The sequence below is a fragment of the Furipterus horrens genome, unplaced genomic scaffold, assembly GCF_987537825.1.
Source record: "Furipterus horrens unplaced genomic scaffold, mFurHor1.1.pri manual_scaffold_8, whole genome shotgun sequence".
In the NCBI taxonomy this organism is placed as follows: domain Eukaryota; kingdom Metazoa; phylum Chordata; class Mammalia; order Chiroptera; family Furipteridae; genus Furipterus; species Furipterus horrens.
In genome coordinates this window covers 44,052,776-44,071,623 of record NW_028327178.1, presented here as the reverse complement: position 1 = coordinate 44,071,623, position 18,848 = coordinate 44,052,776, and the positions used below count along the sequence as shown (strand labels likewise).

The 18,848-nt window shown below is 43.2% G+C and overlaps 1 protein-coding gene across 2 annotated transcripts in view; it reads right to left on the bottom strand.

Annotated features, from left to right (window-relative positions):
• The window catches only part of EMILIN2 (elastin microfibril interfacer 2), a 51,086-nt gene that overhangs the window by 17,675 nt on the left and 14,563 nt on the right, over positions 1-18,848 (bottom strand). For both annotated transcript variants that reach the window (XM_090285764.1, XM_090285763.1), the window contains exons 3-4: positions 6,076-6,251; positions 1,157-3,079 (exon numbers count right to left, since the gene is read on the bottom strand). In XM_090285764.1, coding sequence (XP_090141890.1) covers positions 1,157-3,079; positions 6,076-6,251 — 2,099 coding nt within the window. The remainder of the gene's footprint in view (positions 1-1,156; positions 3,080-6,075; positions 6,252-18,848) is intronic.

Sequence of the window (18,848 nt, the reverse complement as noted above, 5' to 3'; positions counted from 1 at the left end):
CAGATCTCTGAGCCCTGGATGCTTTACAAGGACGGATAAAGCTCTGTGAGGTTATTTTTGGCTCTCTGAAATTCCCCAAAGTCCATGCATTCTACATTCACAACATTGAGTTCACTGCAAAAGGATAATCTTTTGGAAGCCACATACCTCCAACTCCTACTTTAATAGACAAGCGTGAAAGAGTTCACACAGCTTCCCACACTGCCAGGGAATTGGAAATCAACTGGAAATATCTGGTTCAATCTGTTATTATAAAGCACTGTCCAGACAACACTGTCACCAAGACAGACAATCATTCTATGAACATACACATGGTCTTGTGACCATTACTGAACATTCCGGAGATACAGAATCTTCGTGGGCCTGGGGACAAGGGGGAGGGTTATAAACAGTGTAGGGTGGGGGGCCCCAAACCAGGCAGAGGCCAGCTTCCTGTTCCTTGTTGACAGGGGTAAGTTCTTATCTACAAACCCCTTATCTCTGAGTACCTCAGACCACACACACCCCCACTCCCCGCCAGTGCCTCCTGAGGACCTAGCCCTGGCTCTCCCCAGTCAGTCCAGGGCGCAATCCACCTCTCATGCTCCAGCCTACCCTCCTTGGGTTTTATGTCTCAACTGGGCTTGCTCATAAAATCCTAAAGGCTCACACCAGGCCATGAAATCTCAGCTCAAGACATAAGGGACTCTGTCACCTGGAGGTGAACAAGGTGAAAAAGGTGATAAAGGCCCAAAGAGGAGGAGAGAAAAAAAGAAAACAGAGAAGACTGATCAGGAGGTGGGGGGGGGGGGGTCCCTATGGGCACACAGTTGGCCCTAAACAAGTCCTTAGGGGCCCAATAAGTCGGCATTGAGCTCTGGGAGACACAAAGGAGATGTGCATAGGACCTGAAGTCAGTAGTTCTTGGATGCAGCCCACATGCATGTACTTGAATGCTACAGTGATGTCAAATTATTTTAAAAGTTTATAAATACTTATTCTCACTGTTGGTAATTATGTCCTTACTTACCCAGCACCAAACAATTCACAAACTGGCACCAATCCATAAAGCACACTTTGAGTAGCACTGATGTAATTAATCCCACAAACTGTCCAAAATCTAGCACAATACATGTTGTAAACACATCCAAGAATTACATTGTAAAGGTCAACTTACTTGCTGATGGCTGAAATTTGATCAGATCTTGTAAGTCAGTAGATATCTGGAAAACGTGGCTATAGAACTGCTGGACAGAATTCTTCAGGCCAGAAATGTCTCTGGAATGTGATCGGAGCGTCCCATTCATCTGCCTGACACAACTCCATAGGCTGCTGACATGCTTGTTGAGCCCTTCCTTGATCCTCTGAAGACTTCCTGAGATAGAGTCCAGTTTGCTGCAAGTTTTCTCCATCTGAGACACCCTGTCCTCAACCACGGAGACCTCCCTCTGGACCCCATGCGTACTTTCCTTACAAGTGTCTAGCTCAGAGAGAACCTGGCTCTGCAGCCTCTGCAGCCTCTCCTCCAGCTGGACACAGCAAGGAGCCATGGTGTCCTGGGCAGATGGCCCCACTGTCCTTTTTTGCTCACCCCCCTTAGAAAACCCACCCACTCCAGTGTTTGTACCTTCTCTACACTTGCTCAGCTCATTCAGAAGATGATGCATATCATCTTCTGTGTGGTTTAATTTAGAATAAAGAAAACTAAAATCTTGTTGAAGTTTCTGGATGCTACGTTCTGTTTCTTGAAATTTCCTATGCATTGTGTCATTTAGAGATTTCAAAAGGTTCAAACTGTTACTCACTGTGTGGTCTTCTCCATTTGGCAAACTACCTTTTATATCATGAAGCTCTCCCTGGGAGTTCTGCAGGCAAATATCCTCAACATCTTGGACTTTGTTCTTCAGGTGGTTTAATTCCATGATGACCTGTTCATGCCCAGCCCCTGGCACACCTGGTAGGGCTGATGCTGGGGGAGCGAGTTCTGCATCAGTATTATTGGCCATCTCTTGGAGAATGCTCCTGAGACGCTCTTCCAGAGACTGTATTTTCTCATCCAGAAGTTGTTTCAAGTCATCTACCTCTCCATTAATGGTCCCCCGAAGGGTCTCCTCAATGTAAAAGCAATGTTCTTCTGCATTCTTCTCTGTCACATTAATCCTTGCATCTAGTTCATTCCATCTTGCATCAAAGTCCACATCTGGCTCTGGAACTATGAGTTGGTCAAACTCATTGTCCAGTCGCCCATTAAGCATTCTGGTGGCTTCAGCAACTCTTTCAATCTTCTGGTCTAACACTTTGATCTGTTGCCCAAAGTCACCAGTCTTTTCACCACGACAGCAATTTGACGGGGCTGAGGGAACTTGCAGCTGGGCTCGGAGGTCATTTATTTCTTTTCTCAAGTTTGTTTCCTTCTCTCCTATAAGCTCAATCACTCCCAGGTAGCTGCTCCCATAGTCATCACACTGCTGTTGGAGACCAATCAGCTTGTACTCACATGTATTCTTGAGATCGGCCAGCTTTCTGTCCATTCCCTCCATGAGTTCCTCTCTCAGGGTGTCAATTTTACTATCAACATAGGCTTGGTAAAGTTCGTTGGTCGTCATGGTCACTGTAGGGCCCTGGGCAGCCTCCTGGAGCTGTCTGAGCTGCCCTTCATAACCCTTCACTTTCCCATCCAGCTCTTCCAGCTTGTCACTCTTGGTCTTCAGAGTATCCTTGACTTCAGCCAATTCAGATTTGATGTCCTTCATGCCAGATTCCTTTTTATTGAGGACACCAGGAAGCTGAACCGTTTCAGTATCTGCACCGACAGCACTGCCAGGCACTGGCTGAGGGTGCAGGTTACTGAGCCATGATGCCAGCATTTTGCTGGCATCATCCTGAATGGTACGTTTGAGGTTTTTATTCACACCAGCAATGGAAGACTGGAGATCAAGAACCGTCCTTGTGAGTCGGAGAACCTTCTCCTCAAGCACCTGGATTTTCTTATCCTGAAGTTCTTGGGGTCCCTGTTTTGGATCTACTGTCTGACTTGGTTCCGTTGCATGAGTTGGTGACAATGTCTTCTTGGGCTCTGAAATTTGACTTGGTTCATTATCTGTTGCAAAGAAAGAGTTGGATATGACTTAACATTTTCTACCTTTCCCTTGTTTCTGCAAAGACAATAAACAGGGTACTTACAGAATATATTTAAACTTTCACTTCCAGATCCACTCTCACCACAGGTCATTATTGTGGTAGAGTAGAAAAGACTATGGGCTTTGAGTCAAACAGAGTCCACTTGCATTCTGCCTCTGCAGTTACTGTCTGCCCTTGAGCAAATTAATTAACCTCTGTGAACTATAATCCCCTTGTCTATGGAGCAGAGGTACTATCTTCCCTCCTAGGGATTGTTAAGAGAATATATTCATGGTACATGACACTCAATGGTGTCTTTCAGGCTAAAGGGAAACACTCTTTATCTACTTTATCATATGAAGATATCATCCCCCACATGAGTGAACTGCACCCACACCCCAGCGGCTGACTGAATACTACAATATGAAACCACAAGAAGCCACTTTAGCAAGATCCACCCATCAGTTGTTGGGTGGTATAATATCATACGAACAGCAGGTTACCCTTAAATACTCTTACTTTTAGTAGCATTCTTATGCTAAAAGAGTCACAGAGACATTGTGGAACACCGTTATGAAGTTGGGGAAACTAAAGGCAAGAGATAAAGTAACCAATTCTACTGGCATCTCCTAACAATGGAGCCATATGACCATATGTAATGAAGTTCACTAAATCAAAAAATATAAACATTGAATTTTTGATAATTCTATTTTGAAAAATATAACCCCAAGGAAACAGTCCAAGAGAAAGAAAAAATATTATAAAGAAGATTGTAATGAGTCATAAAGTAGAAATAAACTGATAGATATAGAGAAAGATAAACTCAACTAAAAGGAGATTATTGAAACCTGGGGCAGTAGAATAAACCATGCCTTTGAATGCATGGTAGGATACAAAGAAAACAAGAAGCATTTATAATGAAGTAAAATGCATTAATGTACACTGACAAATATTAGAAACAAACGTAGAATGTTGCAGATATTGAGTTTAATGTTCATTGTTTTTATCTCCTCTGAACTTTTGCATACAATCATAACAACAGCTATTATTTATTAAGATAAATTCAGTGGTAAAACCAAGATTGGAGTTCAAATGGCCAAACTCTCAAGTGGAGAACTGTAAAGAACATCTCATTTTCTGTACTGAAAATGTATTTTATCTCAAGACACTAGAAGAAGAAAGCACGTTATTGAATAACGTACAAATGAAATGCTATTCTGAACAAAGGAAATAAAAACAAAGGGCAGGAGACTGGGGAAGATCAGAATGGAAAGAAATACTTCTTTTATATTCTGCTGGTGACTATGGAAATGGCTACAACTTTTTGGAAGAATAATTTGGCAATATGTATCAAAATATTCAGAATCCTTTTGACCCCGAAATTACACTTCTAGAAATGTATTCTAGTAATCAGGAATAAATCCAAAATTTTAACAAGAAAAATAGTACTTTTCAAGTACTATCTATAATAATGAAAACTTGCAAACAACCCAAGTGACCATCAGTAGGGAATTGTGTTCAAATAATCACACTCTAAAGCCATTAAATGATATTGTAGAATATTTAATGACATGAAGGTTGTTCATTATACGTTAAGTTAAACAATAAGTTCCAAAAATAGTCTGTTCTTTATAATGACAGTGGGTTGAGGGCAAGCATTTCCTTTCATTCCCTTTTGAAGCCCCATTATAATGAAAACACATACAGACACACAAAAGAAAAACAACCAAGTCACACATAAAAAATGGGAATCAAAATGGTTTTGGACTTTTTAACAGCTACTTTTGGAAGCTAGAAGAAAACTGAACATTTTCAAATTCTAAAGAAAAATTATTTCCAACCTAGAAACTGAAACTAGAGTAAAAATATTCTTATACTATAAAATATCAAAAAGTTTATTTCTCATACCATCTTCTCATGACACTACCATAAAATGTGCTCTACCAAAACAAGGGAGTGAATTGAGAAAGAGCAAGCAGTGGGTACAGGAAACAGGGACCCAACAGGAGAGAGACCAGCTAAGAGCGCAGGGCTGCAGCTGTGAGCCAGGAAAAGAGGATGGCCCGTCCAGGTGGGGCAGGCAAGAGGGCCGAGGAGAGATTTCTTAAGGAAGATGGGAAACTGATGTATTGATTATAATAAAAGGACATTTGAATAACCAGAGGAGAGTTTGGGTTGAAATAGGGATAAAAACATAGAAAACCAGGCAAAAAAAATATGTAAGATCATTACTAACTCTACAGAAATCAAAAAGCTGTGTAGGAAAGGCAACAGATTTATAGCACACATTATCCACATAGTTACTACAAAGTAAACAGCATTTAATTCATAAGGAAATCTAAGTTAAAAAAACATATCCATAGAAGTCACTCTTAATTTTATACTTAAAAGCAAAGGTGTACTTTGGTGAAAATGATCATTTCTTCCTCAGCGATTTGTTGAGTTTCTGCTACTTCACTTCAAAAAGAAAACTCAGAAATAAATTTAAGAACAACCTCACTGGATGCTTGTAACATGGGACTTAGCTTTGCAAGTATCTCACCTCACACAGAAAGAGAATAGTTCTACTTATCTATTCTTTAAAAAACAACTTTAACTCTCTTAAATTCAGGTTTATGGGAGCTTGCAGATGTAAGCAAAGTAAAAACAAAGCATTATAGCTTTTGAATTGCCTCTCACCTCTGCCTCAGGCTATACAAAAGTCTGAAGCTATCAGTATCTCCTACACTGATTTCCAAGGCCTTACTTTTCACAAGTTGGCCCTAACAAAACCATTTACTTGCAAAAAGCTCGCCTTCTAATGCTACTGCTACTGTAAATAAATTAGTGTGCCACATGAGCCTGCTGCAGGCATATCTTTGCGTTCTTTGAAGCCCTTGGAAAGCTCAACACTGCAAATCATAGGTTCTGCTGTTTGAAGTAGCACTGGCAGTGTTGGTGGTACCCCTGCACAGCAAAGCCCAGATGAGAACTTACTTGTGGGTTTCTTCAAGCTATTTCGAGGCCGAGCAGGTGTGGGACGCAAAGTCTTCATGGGGTCTCCAGGACTTTCTTGGCAGTCTGCTCCTCTAAAGCCAGGGCAGCACCTCCATTCTAACTGTGTCACCATCTTGTACCTGGTGACATATCTGGGTCTGATGTTCACGCGGTACCTGCAGGAGAAAAGGGTGGCCTCTCTCTTTACTGGCTGCTGCTACCAGCACTCTGGCCCTCCCAGAGTTGGCCTTCAAATAAAGAGGATCACTCGGGGCCCTGCCTGCTTTCCCCAGGTCTCCTCAATCCAGCAGTGACGCCTTGGGGTTCAGCCCCCTTTTTCCATCTTTTACTTCCACCCATCCCACCACAGCACCCAGCTCCCCTTCCACTGAAGGCTGGGGAAACAGACAGCTAAGAAAAACTTGGCCCCAGGGTTCCCATTGGATACCTCCGTTTTTTTACAAACCGAGCTTTTGTTTCACCACGAAATTTCTCTCCTACAGTTTGCTGCTTTGTAGACAATTTTCCAGGTGTAGGTCAGAGTCATTTGTTTTGTGTTTTAAAGAAGCATCCATAGAGCACTCTGGTCTCCTATAACATTCAAGTTCTTTATCTTAGCACCTTCTCTCCCTAACACTAACAATGGTTGTAACAGTGGGGGAGAGACCTCCAAATTCCCCACAGCCCATGGTTTTGGAGATGAGAGGAGTTAATACCGCTTTCAAGGTACTTTGCATATCTATGGATCTATGGGGGCGGGGGCTGGTAGCTAGGGCAGATAATAGGGCAGATGATACTGTTTAAGATACTTTGCATATCAATGATAAGGAAAGGAGCAGGCCCTAAGGAAATGGGCCATGCTATTTGAAAGAATGAAGGCCCCCCCCTATCCGCCATGAAGTCTGGTGTGAAAGAAGTCATTCGGTCTGGAAGGGTTAGACAGGAGTTGGCTACAGGGTCTGGTGCATAAGAGAGAGGGTCATGATGTAGGAGCCATGATGTAGCAGCCATGCAGTTTGTAGGGATGATTCAGCCATGCGGTTATTGTCTTTTGGGGAGCAAGAGAAGTGCTGGGTCTCTGGGAAAACAGGGCTGTAAGCCAGAGTGCTCCCAGCCCCCCAAGGTTGGAACATTGTAAATAAAGACCTGTTTTTCTCCACACTAACTGTTGGGTCTTACACCAAGTGCCACGTGAATGAGCCCCACTTTGCTCAGTACCAGGTGGCAGGCCACAAGCCTATGGAGATGGCACCTCGTGCAATTTGTGTTCAGATCTTTTTAAAAGATGCCTTGATTCATATAGCTAATGAGAGAAATAAGGAAGCAGAAGTGGAACCATTCAAGAGTCCCCTTTAAAAGTGCATGTCCCTGATGCACTCGCACATCACACAGACAGTTGTGACGATGTAAAGTCTCCGTACCCAGGCCTGGGCCCAGACCAGACAGTGGCCTCCCGCAGCCTCTGGGCTCAGAGGCCCGGCCACAGGACCACAGCACCTGCATCCCGGCTTGCAGCTCTGAGACAAGCTGGCTCCTTTATCTACTCCAATCCTATTTCTGGAGCAGAACCACGACTCTCTTGGGCCTCATCTCTTTCTCTTCATTTTGAACACCAGCATAGCAGCTGGTCGTCTTTTTAGCGCCAATTTCCAGAAAGAAAGAATCTTTGTATCATTTCCCCAGGGTGCTGCTCAGGAGGGAGATTCAGGTGGACCAGCTGCCAGGTGGCCCATGGCCCTCATGCAGCCAAGCGGCTCCATCTCGGGCACCAGCCTTGTGGCAGGTGTTGTTCAAAGCTATGTTCCTGAGAGAAGTATAGAGTACTGTGTGTAATGGACTTCAACATCTTCCAGGGTCAAAACCACACCACCTAAAACCTCAAATGCAAGGATCTACTCCACCATCAGGACAGGACTGGTGTCCTTTCAGCATCCCTAGTGGGCCTGGCTGACAGCACTGCCCCAAGCATGAGGGTCCCAGCACTTTTCCCTGTCCCTGTCGCACCTGGCGTTTATGGCAGTGGTTCTCACCTTGGCCATAAGAATCACCAGGGAACTGTAAAAACCTACAGATGCCTAGGCCTCACCCTCACATGTTCTGATTTCATTGGTCAGTGGTGGGATCTGGCGTGTGGATTTCGAGAAGGTCTGGTGGGAGCCTTTTTCAAGGAAGACTGAAGAGAAAACCAAATAGACAGAAAAAGGCTGCTCGAGGAATAAGGGGTTAGGAGGGGGGTAAGACCTCCCTCCTTGGCTCTTCATTCTGTCCCACTTCCACCACATCCCCATGAAGTCCCCACAATTCATTTTCCTCTTTTCACAAATGAGAGGACAGGGGCTCATAGAGGCCCAGTGACTTGTCCACGTTCCAATGGTCAGGAAGGGCAGGGCTGGGATTTAAACCCACGTTCTCTTCCACACCCCACACAGCCTCCCAGCATGCAGTAGCAGCAAGTCTCTCTGGCACACGCCCTAAATTCAAAACGGCCGCATCCACCCAGAGATGTTACAAAGGACATCGGTAAGAAGGTCGCCACTGTCTCCATCAGCAAACATTTGCCTGAGTGTCTACTCCGTCCAGGTACACACAAGCCCTTGGCTCTACTACCTCCCTATCAGAAGAATCCTCTGTGTGGTCCTAGAAACTATAAAAAAAGAAAAATTCCACTCAATTTTTCTGTATTCCCAAGTATGGTATAATTCTGGAAAAATGTGTAATCTCAGAAAAACTTGGTTCCTCTGAGCATTTAAGACTGAATGCGAAAATGTGTTTGTGCTTGGGTTTTGTTCATGTGCCAGCAGATGACAGCCCATATTACACCCTTTTGAATGCAGCTGAGCCGGAACAGGAGAGCAAAACTGAGGCTTGGGTACCCTGGGAAGAGGGACGCCCTCTCACCCCACCCGGGAGCCTTCAACCCTCACCGCTGAGCCAGGTGTAAGAAAGTTCTGGGTTTTCTGACACTTCATTCTTTTTTGTAAAGGCAGTTATTATTTTGGAGCCAGCTCATAACTTAGGAAAGCTCCCTGAGTTCCCACCTTCCTTCCACCCTCACACGCACGCCCCACTCCCACTGTTCCCCTCACTGGCTTGCTGTAGGGTTTCCCAGCTCAGGCAATGGGGCTCAAGTTGACAGCATCTCTAACAAAGTTTTCAGGTCTAGCATGTGGAAGAGGCCTTCCCGGTGACAGCTGGAAATGATCAGGCAGCCATCTCTAACCGTGGGAAAGTTCACATTCCCACTTCTCTGTGCATGACGGCATGGATCCCAGAGGCGGCTTTGGGTCCTCAGACCTCAACGTGGGGGCTGTGAGGGAAGGAGGTAGGGATTGTCCAGCCCCACGGCCACACTGGGATTTTCCTCACAGAAACAGGGTTCCTGCTTCCACTGTAGTCAGCTGGGAGCTTCCACAGATAATGGTAAAGCACCCATCAGGATTTCCAGGCCCCCGCCCCATCATCAGCCAAAGCAGGGCAGGAAGCTTTTACAAAAGCACCTAGGCCTTTACCCCTCAAGATTCTAATTTCAATTGATTTGAGGTCAGGGGGTACCCAGGTCTCTGTACCTTTCAAAACTTCCCCAGTAGGTTGTCAATTGCAGCCTGAGTTGAGAAGCAGCCCAGATCCAGGGAACCCACCACCCTCTGCGGCAGCCAAGGCTGGACAGCCAGGGAAGGAAGTGAACAACTCCAAAGCAGCCCAAGAGCTACAGGGGCCCCAGGGCTATGAGCACACAGAGGTGCTCAGTATGTACCACTGAACCAGCTAACTCACTGCACGCAGCTGGGACACCAAAACGAGGGACTGACAGCCAAAGGGTGCAGGGAGAGCTGGAGGGCTGACTCAGGCTGCAGCCTTGGCCCCCATCCCAGCCTCGGGTTGGGACTGTAACAGCATCCTGACCCTTGGGAAGCGCTGTCCCCAACTGCCTCAGCATCCTGGGGGCTGTGGCAATGAGCTGCCCCACGGCCTGAACCTGCCCTAACCCCTGCCTCAGCCATGGCCATTCACCCCAACTCTCTTCTCCCTCTGAAACTCTTTTGGGGCGGGGGGCGGGGGGGAGACAAGGGTTCGCCATTTTTGTGAGATCAGCCACTGTGTTAAAGGCACCAGGCTGGCCCAAGGAAATACTAATGAGAAGCAAAGTAGCAAGAAAAAAACTGAAAAAGTTGGATCACATGAGTGGAAATGTCCCTGTTAAAACAGAATGTGACAAAATGACTGCATCTTCATTTGACCTGAGTACCCAAAAGACTCCTTCCCACTGACTTGAGGTGAGATCTCTCCGCAAACAAGCTTTAATTCACACTTGCACTTGCTTGTCAATGTTTGTTTTTCCTGCAGACCATAAGCCCCATTAGGGCAAGAATATCTGTGAATTTTGTTCTCTACAACATCCCCACTAAAAACACAGTAGGTGCTAAATAAACAAACAATAAGTAATTAATGATAGTAGGTCTGTTTTTGACAAGGTTTTGGGTATTCAACATCCTAATTAAAACTCCAGAATTATCCTCAGGTCTAACCCCAAGCAGCCATGAATTCCTGAGTCTTCCCAAAACCAAACCAAGCTTCAGGGTCTCATGTCATGATGAACTGAGTAAGAGTCACACACCTGGTGACATAGAGCTGCGCTGTCCAATAAGTAACCATGAACCATGTGCGGCTATTTACATTTAAATTAATGAAAATTAAACACTTAGTTCCTCAGTCACACTAGCCACATTTCAAACTGTCAACAGCCACATGTGGCTAGTACATTGCAGAGTTTCATTGGACAGGACGATCCTAGAGAGTCACAAGATTATCACGAGAACACCAATGGGCACACGTCTATCTGTTCATCTGTGGGTTTCTATCTCACATCTGCTGGCTGGTTTTCTCCTCCCACATCCTAGAATCGCTGGTAGAAAACTTCTCTGAAAAATAATCACACATCACTAGCACAGCATCACCTAGACAGCTGTTCCACAGGTAAGGATTTTTGCCCTGTTTAGGATTTATATGAACTTTATTTTAACACAAGCCACTAAAACTGCACAAATCAAAAGCCCAGTGCCCCACTAGGGACACTCGCTTGAACAGGATTTCTCCCAAGAACAGACTTTCTAGTAAACTCTTCTCCTTCTCCCAGCCACTGGCTTGACCCCAAAAATCTGGAGCCTGCTCGGCTTGCTTCATTCTGCACATGTGGTTCTGCGCAATATCAACTGGAACAGCACTGAGAGGATCGAAAAGGAATCCAGAAAGAAGAGGTGCTTCCCTCTCTCTGGTAGGCAGCACCCTGGGCCTGCAGAACTAGTTGCCTGCCTGGGACAAGGAAAATTAGCACCTAAGGGTGCGAAGCCATTTCATAGAGTTTCAGAATGCTCACTAGGGCAGAGCTGGTTATCTGGCATTCAGCCACTAGTCCAAGTTTTCCACGGAGCAGCAGTTCACTCCACCACAGTAATTCAATTTTTTTTAATTGTAGTAAAATACACAGTACATTAAATTTGCCACTTAACCATTTTTAAGAGTGCAGTGGCAGTAAGTACATTCACCATTGTGGAACTGTCACCATCATCCACCTCCAGAACTTTTTCATTGTCCCACCTAAAACTATGTACCCATTAAACACTGACTCCCACTCCCCGTGCCCCCAGCCCCTGGCAACCATCACTCTACTTTCTGTCTCTATGAATTCGACCACTCTAAGTACCTCATACAAGTAGAATGATATAGTATTTGTCTTTGAGTGACTGGCTTATTTCAATTGGCATAATGTCCTTGCAGGGGAGGAAAAAACTTTTCCTCTACTCTCTTAGGTTTGTTCTGGAGCCTAGGAATGAAACTGACAAAAGACAGGTTAACAAGTGAAAGACATACAAATTTTATTGATGTTAATATTTTTACATGTACAGGGGCTTCACAGAAAAGAAGTAAAAAAGTCCATAAAAGAAGTGGTTAGACTCAGGGCTTATATGCCATTTAACAAAGGGTGATAAGTTGTGGAGAAGTGATTGGACAAAGCAAAGGGGCTCTGGGCTTCGAGGGGTAATAAATTGTGGGAAGGTGACTAGGAAATAAATGGAGGAACTAAGGGAAGAAAGGGGCTATTTCAGCAAGGTTTGCGTATGCAGACTTGTTCAGTGCCAGCTCTTTGTCTTCAGTGACAAGGATCCCTCTCCTCAACGTGCTACAGAGAAGGTGGGAAATTTATACACTGCTTCGAGGCAGAAGGGAGCAGAGCAGAGAGTTCTTCCTTGTGTCTGCTGTTTCTCAATACCTTCAGCTTAAAATAATCAATATGGGATGGCATATCCTGATCCCCTTTGTCCTTAGGGTTCAACCATGTTGTAGCATGTGTCCAAATTTTCTTCCTTTTTGTATGGTAATTTACTTTTTACAAAGTTTGGTGTCCATATTTCAGTTTAGAATAGATCAAACAGTGGACTGGGTTTCCAGGAACAATGTGTGACAAATTTTTTTTCTATATTTTTGTTTTTCTATCAACCAATGAGTAAATAATGAGTTTTTTTTTATTGAAGTAACCATTTATCAAAAGTAAATGTGGTCAGGCAGTAGAGGCTATACAGTTTGAAATTAGAAGTGATTTCAGAACTGTGCTGAAAGAAAAGTGGCTCTGCACTTGCAGAAGTCACTTGCCATTTGAATCCAATTATAATTTGGCCATTTGAACCATGTGCATCCACAAAGATGATTTCTGCGATATGAAGATGTGATTCTGATCCACAAAGACCCTTCCAATGCTAACTTTCCACAGACTAAAAGAGTCCCCTCAAAGAGAGAACATGAAGGAACCAAAGGGCCTCTTCCAGGTTAAAGCCCACCAAACACCAAAATCAGAATTTTCATCTTATCTTTTTCTGCTACATTACACATTTTAAATTACATCTCTGAATGGAGGAAATAATAACATGGTAAAAAACGTAAAATATTTTTCTTGACTTTTTAGGAAAATCTACCTAAGTTTTAAAAGCCAGAATGCTTGGGTAAATATATTTCTGAAATACAAAATGTCCCTAATAAAGCCAAAAGTCAGATTCGTAAGCACTGATTAAAATCAGAGTACATATACATAGAGCTTTGTACACATTTTTAAAATAATAGATCCAACACCAAAGCAATGTGTTCATAATGAAAATGTGTGTATAGGAGACTGTCTGTTTTCCAGTACAAAGGAGATATTTGCTGGAGAAACCACAATTGTAAGCTGCTTATTTTTCCATTTCCTCTTGAATTCATTTCCTTATGTATTTAGAGTAGCAAGTTAGATTTCAAAACCTAAAATTCTCTTTACTTCTCAGTAGTTTGCCCTGATTATACAGTGTAATAAGTAGAAATTTTCCTCCACAATTCTCCACAATTTATCACCACCCTCCAACCCTGAGGACAGAGCAATTCTAAAGTCCTGAAGAAAGGTGATTAAATAAAACCTCAGTAGCTCAGCTGCCAGGCTCAGTCCAATTCTGCTATAAGAGCAATTGGGATCTTCTGACAAACTAGCATTGCTAAAAATGATATCATCTCCAAGCGCAGGGCGTGCCCAGGCCATAAAATACAGCATATGCATGAGTTCCAATAAGCCCACATTCTTAGTTTTAACTTCCTCACTTTGGGAGATAACATTATAAAACTCACATCTATGCCATACAGTGGGGAGGTGCGTCAGCAAGTGTGGGGCACCCCGGGGCCCCAGCTAACCGTGAGGGCTTTCTGGAGGGCTGAATAATCCAAGATTAATGATGGACCACATTCTCCTGAAGAACTCTTTTGGGAAAGGCCATCGCTGCTGCAGACCTTTTCCCCCCAATAAATCCTACACTATTCCGTTTCTCCAACTCACGTCACGTTTCCTCATTCCTGGAGTGAGAACACAGAAGGCTCTTCCCCGTCATTCCGGGTACTCACTCTCAGTGTTTCCACAGTGCGGGCTTGGAGAACATCTGCTGGTCTCAGCCTTTTGCATCTTTTGTGTAATGCTCACCACAAATACAACTTCCCATGGTTTGGGGATCCAAGCTTTCTTTTCAGAGACACCAAATAACTATTTTGATTATTTCCTCTTTTTTATGCATAAAAATTACTTTCTCAAAAGCTCCTACAAAGTCACAATAATTTTGAAAGCCAGTTTCCTGTGTTTCTCTTGGTTTGGTTTGCAACATCCATCCCTCTCTCATAAGGATCCCAGTCACCCTTCTGCTTTCTCTCCTTCCTCAATTTCGTATCCTCCATCCACTCTTCAACTTGCAGCCACTCATCCATTGTTCTTAGTATTGCTTTTTGATACTGAAAAGGAATTAGCTATGCCATCCATCTGTATGTATATCAGATCTTTGGGTAAAGACTACGGATGCTGGCAAGTTCTTACACAGGCCACACCTGTTAAGTTAGTGGAAGTCACTTGGAAGCTTAGAAAATCCTGAGACAGTGTGAGTTTCTCTGCAGATGTAAAAACATTATATTTCTTTAGGCCAATTCATTCTCAGTTAAAAAATTATAATCTGGGAATTGGAAACACAGGAACACTTGTATTTCTCTTCTAATTTATGACCACATTGGGAGGAAAAGGACCAAAATGCTATAACATAGTTTCATATTTCTTACATTACCCAGGCTAACCCAGTATTACTTTATGTTTTTAAATTCACACTTAGCACAATGACATGGAGACATTTCATTCGCCTTCTTAGGAGGAGCATTGTTTTGTTTGAAAGATGCTGCCACAATCCACCACACCCCAAGACCTTAAGGTGTGGACAAGTAGGGAGTGGAGGGTTATTTAGCAAGACAAAAAGAAGAATTTTTCTTATTTGCTTTTATATATTTTTATTAATTTTAGAGAGAGAGGAAGTGGGGGGGGCATCAATTTGTTGTTCCCCTTATTTATGCATTCAGTAGTTAATTTTGGTATATACCTTGACCAGGGATCAAACCTGGAACGTTGGCATATTGAGATGATGCTGTAACCAACTGAGCTACCCAGCCAGGACTGCTTATTTGCTTTTAAATGGGAGATGGTAATGTAGCAGTAGGCCAAAGAGGAGAAGCGTTCCTCCAAGAAGACTTGGGTGACTAATGGATTTTCAAGGTTGGTGGTACCTGGGATGTCCTTAAAGCCATCTGTGTTGCTAACACTCTTCAGCACAGGCCCCACATGCAGACTTGTGGGACTGGATTTTTCTTAGAGAACTTGAAGGTATGGCATTCCCTACCTTGGCCAATCCCATGTGGTTTTAAGAGAATTACTGTAGAACCCAGGTATGCAAGGACTATGGGACAGTAAGCCTTGGGAATTCTCCCATGTTAGATGGAAGCTTTGGGGCATCCACAGTTCCTGTAAGTCGAGAAATTTCTAGACCCAGATGGCGCTGCTCCTGCCCAGGGTGTCACATCAGCAGACTGAACTTTCGTGTTCATGTAAATACTCCACTCGATCAGAAACACAGTATCGCCAGTCAGACAATCCCCAAATGCCAAGCCAGCTCTGGGCTCTACACTTATTTTCTTGCTCCTTGATCTTTCTATATTAGCTCAGATATTAACCCCAGCCAATCATGCCCTGTTTCCATGTTGCCTCCTCTAATGCTTTATAAAACTCACTCTTGCCTGTGAAAACGAATAAACAGAAACCTCATTTAAAATGGAGTCAGGAGGCCAGAAGAGGGGACACTCACATCTGTTGTCACTCAACACACACTACTGACCCCAAAAGGAAGAGATGCACCTTACATCTCTGACAGTAAGTCATACTCCTTTACTCAGTAGGAGGACACTTCCACCTTGCCCAGTACCAGCTCAGCAAATGGGAGACTGCCATGACTCGGCCAACGAAAAGTCACTGTACTTCCAGCTTTCAGTTTCTCCAATGGACTCTTCGTTTACAATAGCCCTTCCCAAGTCCATAAAAGAGTGTCCCTCTGCTTGGTTTCTGGACCTGCCATTCAATTTTCTTCACAAATTAACCCATTTTGCTGGAGGAATACCTGGCCCTCTATTTGTTTAAGGTCAGACATGCCCCAAACCCCTCAGGAATAGTGCTCCATTGCTTGTGAAGCACTGTACTCGCCCAATCTGTGGGTTGTTTTCCCTTGAATAAAGGACAGATTTGTTACTAACTTGTATAATTAGAGGGGAATGAGACAAATATATGGACACTGAATGAAGACGGGACCAACAGACCCCTGTTAACAAGTTGAAAATATGTGGCTTGCTTTCTATTTGTTTAAAATCATGTTTTGTTTTGTTTTAAGAAAAATTTTATAGATTGTATTATTTTGTTTTCTTTTGTTTTGTTTTTAGAGAGGGGGAAGGGAAACAGAAAGAGTGGGAGAGAAACATCAATGTGAGAGAAATACATCAATCAGGTGACTCTCACATGCGCCCCAACCAGGGACCGAACCTGCATCCCAGCATGTGCCGTGACTGGAAAATCAAACCAGCGACCTCTCACTTTGTGGGGCAATGCCCAACCAACTGAGCCAATTAAACCTGTGGTGTAAGTAGTAGTTCTCATGCCTACTACCCAAAGATTTCACTAAAATTGCCTTCATTCAGTTTTTGCAAGCATCATTTTTCAAAGAAGCCACAAAATTAATCTTTAAAATTATTTCCTATATTTTTAGTATTTAACTTTTTCAAAATGCAGTTTTATCTTTGGTCACAGTATCCTCCCAATAACACCAAACCATTCTGTATAGTTGTATAATATGAACCCCTTGTAAAATAAAGCTGTCTCACATCATAGAGAGTTAATGTACACTTACATCTTGGCCAAAAAATGTTTAAAAGTTACACCAAGATAGCTAATTCAGAAATCTAAATTATAACTTATACCATTATTTTGGTTTATTTAACTGGAATACACCATATCTGAAAACCTTGTTTTAGCTGCAAGCTGTTGCATTTTCATTCATTATCAACAATTATTTTCAAAGACTGTATATGTATGTTACACTTTGCATTTTAAAAACACAAGCCATGGACAGCTGTTCTAACTTATGGTCTCCATGACTGAAAACTGAAAACCAAACTCAGTATATGATTCTTAACAATGGGAGGAAAGATAAGCTACAAACACTTCATCTCCCAAAAACAAACCCTGATGTAAACTATAAACATTGGGTGAGTATGATGTGTCAATGTAGGTTCAGCAGTTGTGACAAATGTACCACTCTGGTGCAGGACGTTGACAATGGGAGAGGCTATGCGTGTGTGGAGGAAGAGGGCGTATGGAAAATCTCTGTACCTTTTCCTCAATTTTGCTGTGAACCTTAAACTTTAAAAAAAACAATCTCAATAGAAAAATAAAGAAATAACCCACATGCTCTCCCTTTCATCCATTTATTCAGTAAGCATCCTCTGGGTGCCTCCTAGGTGGTACCAGGCACCACACTATGGCTTTCCTTGAGCTACCAGTATCCAACGCGGATCAATCATACTTAATATGGAGACCATATGGGGAATAACATCTAATTCTATTATCCATAACAAGAGTCAACATTAAAGTCCCAACTCAGACAAAGACCAGATTAGACAAGACCCAAGAACTTCTCCACTACTCAGTTTCCCTAAATATAAGTTGGGATTTATAATATGTGCCCCTTTTTTACCTCCCAGATAGTGAAAGAATAAAATTAGACAATAGCTGTAAAAACTGTGAAACTATAAAATTTTATATGAATGAGGTTTTCAAACTGTATGTGTATATATACACACACCATAAGGCAAAACTTGCAGTAAGACTAAAAATATGTGTTTATCCTATAATAATGGACCTGTCAACTATTTTCACAGATGACAGTTGATTCCTGAGCACCAAAAGTGATGAATAATGAGGTCCCAATTGTCCCATGGCTAAAAGCAATCCTGCCATAATCTCCAAATGATGGTCCATGAACTAATTTGCCTTCCTTTGCAATGTGTGGTCCTTTTTCTCAGTACTCTTGACAGCAGGCTACACAAATGACAGATATTCAAGATCTTCACATCTCCTCAAAACCCATGCAGTGCCAATCATGCATTAAGCACAGAGGTGGTCACCCAAACACTCGAACTGGGTCACTGCTTCTCATCTTCTCCACAGCCAGATCTCACCCACCTCAGGTCTGGCATGGACTGTGGCCCATCTCCCAATAGGACCCCTCCCACCACCTCTCATGCCTGCCCTGTTCTCTCCTTTCTCAAATTCATTTTGCACACATTGCCAGATCAACATTTGGAAGCATACCTCTGATGGTGTTCCAGATCAAAACCTTCTATGACTCCCCTTTGCCCAAACGATAAAGCCTGAACTCCCAACCTTAGCTGTTATGGGTTGAATTATATTCCCTCCCTCCAAATAGATATGTTGGAATCTTCACCCCGTGCCTCAGAATGTGACCTTATTTGGAAATAGGGTCTTTACAGAGGTAATTAAGTTAAAATGAAAGCATTAGGATTGGCTCTAAATCCAGAATGATTGGCATCCTTATGTAAGTAGGAAATATGGACAGAGACACATATAGAGGGAAGACATTGTAAAGAGAGGAGAAGATGGTCATTTACACACTGAAGACAGAGGTCTGGAACAGATCTCTCCCTCATAGCCCTCAGAAGAGCCAGCTGTGCCAACACCTTGACTTACTCTTCACTTTGGACGTCCCTTCACTTCCCACCCCTAGGCCATCGCTTGCCCATGTTCTTTCCTGGCTTAAGCTAGATCCTCTCTCATCTGCATATATGCAACTAGAACCTCCCCTCAAAGTCCTGCCAAGATGTTACCACCCACA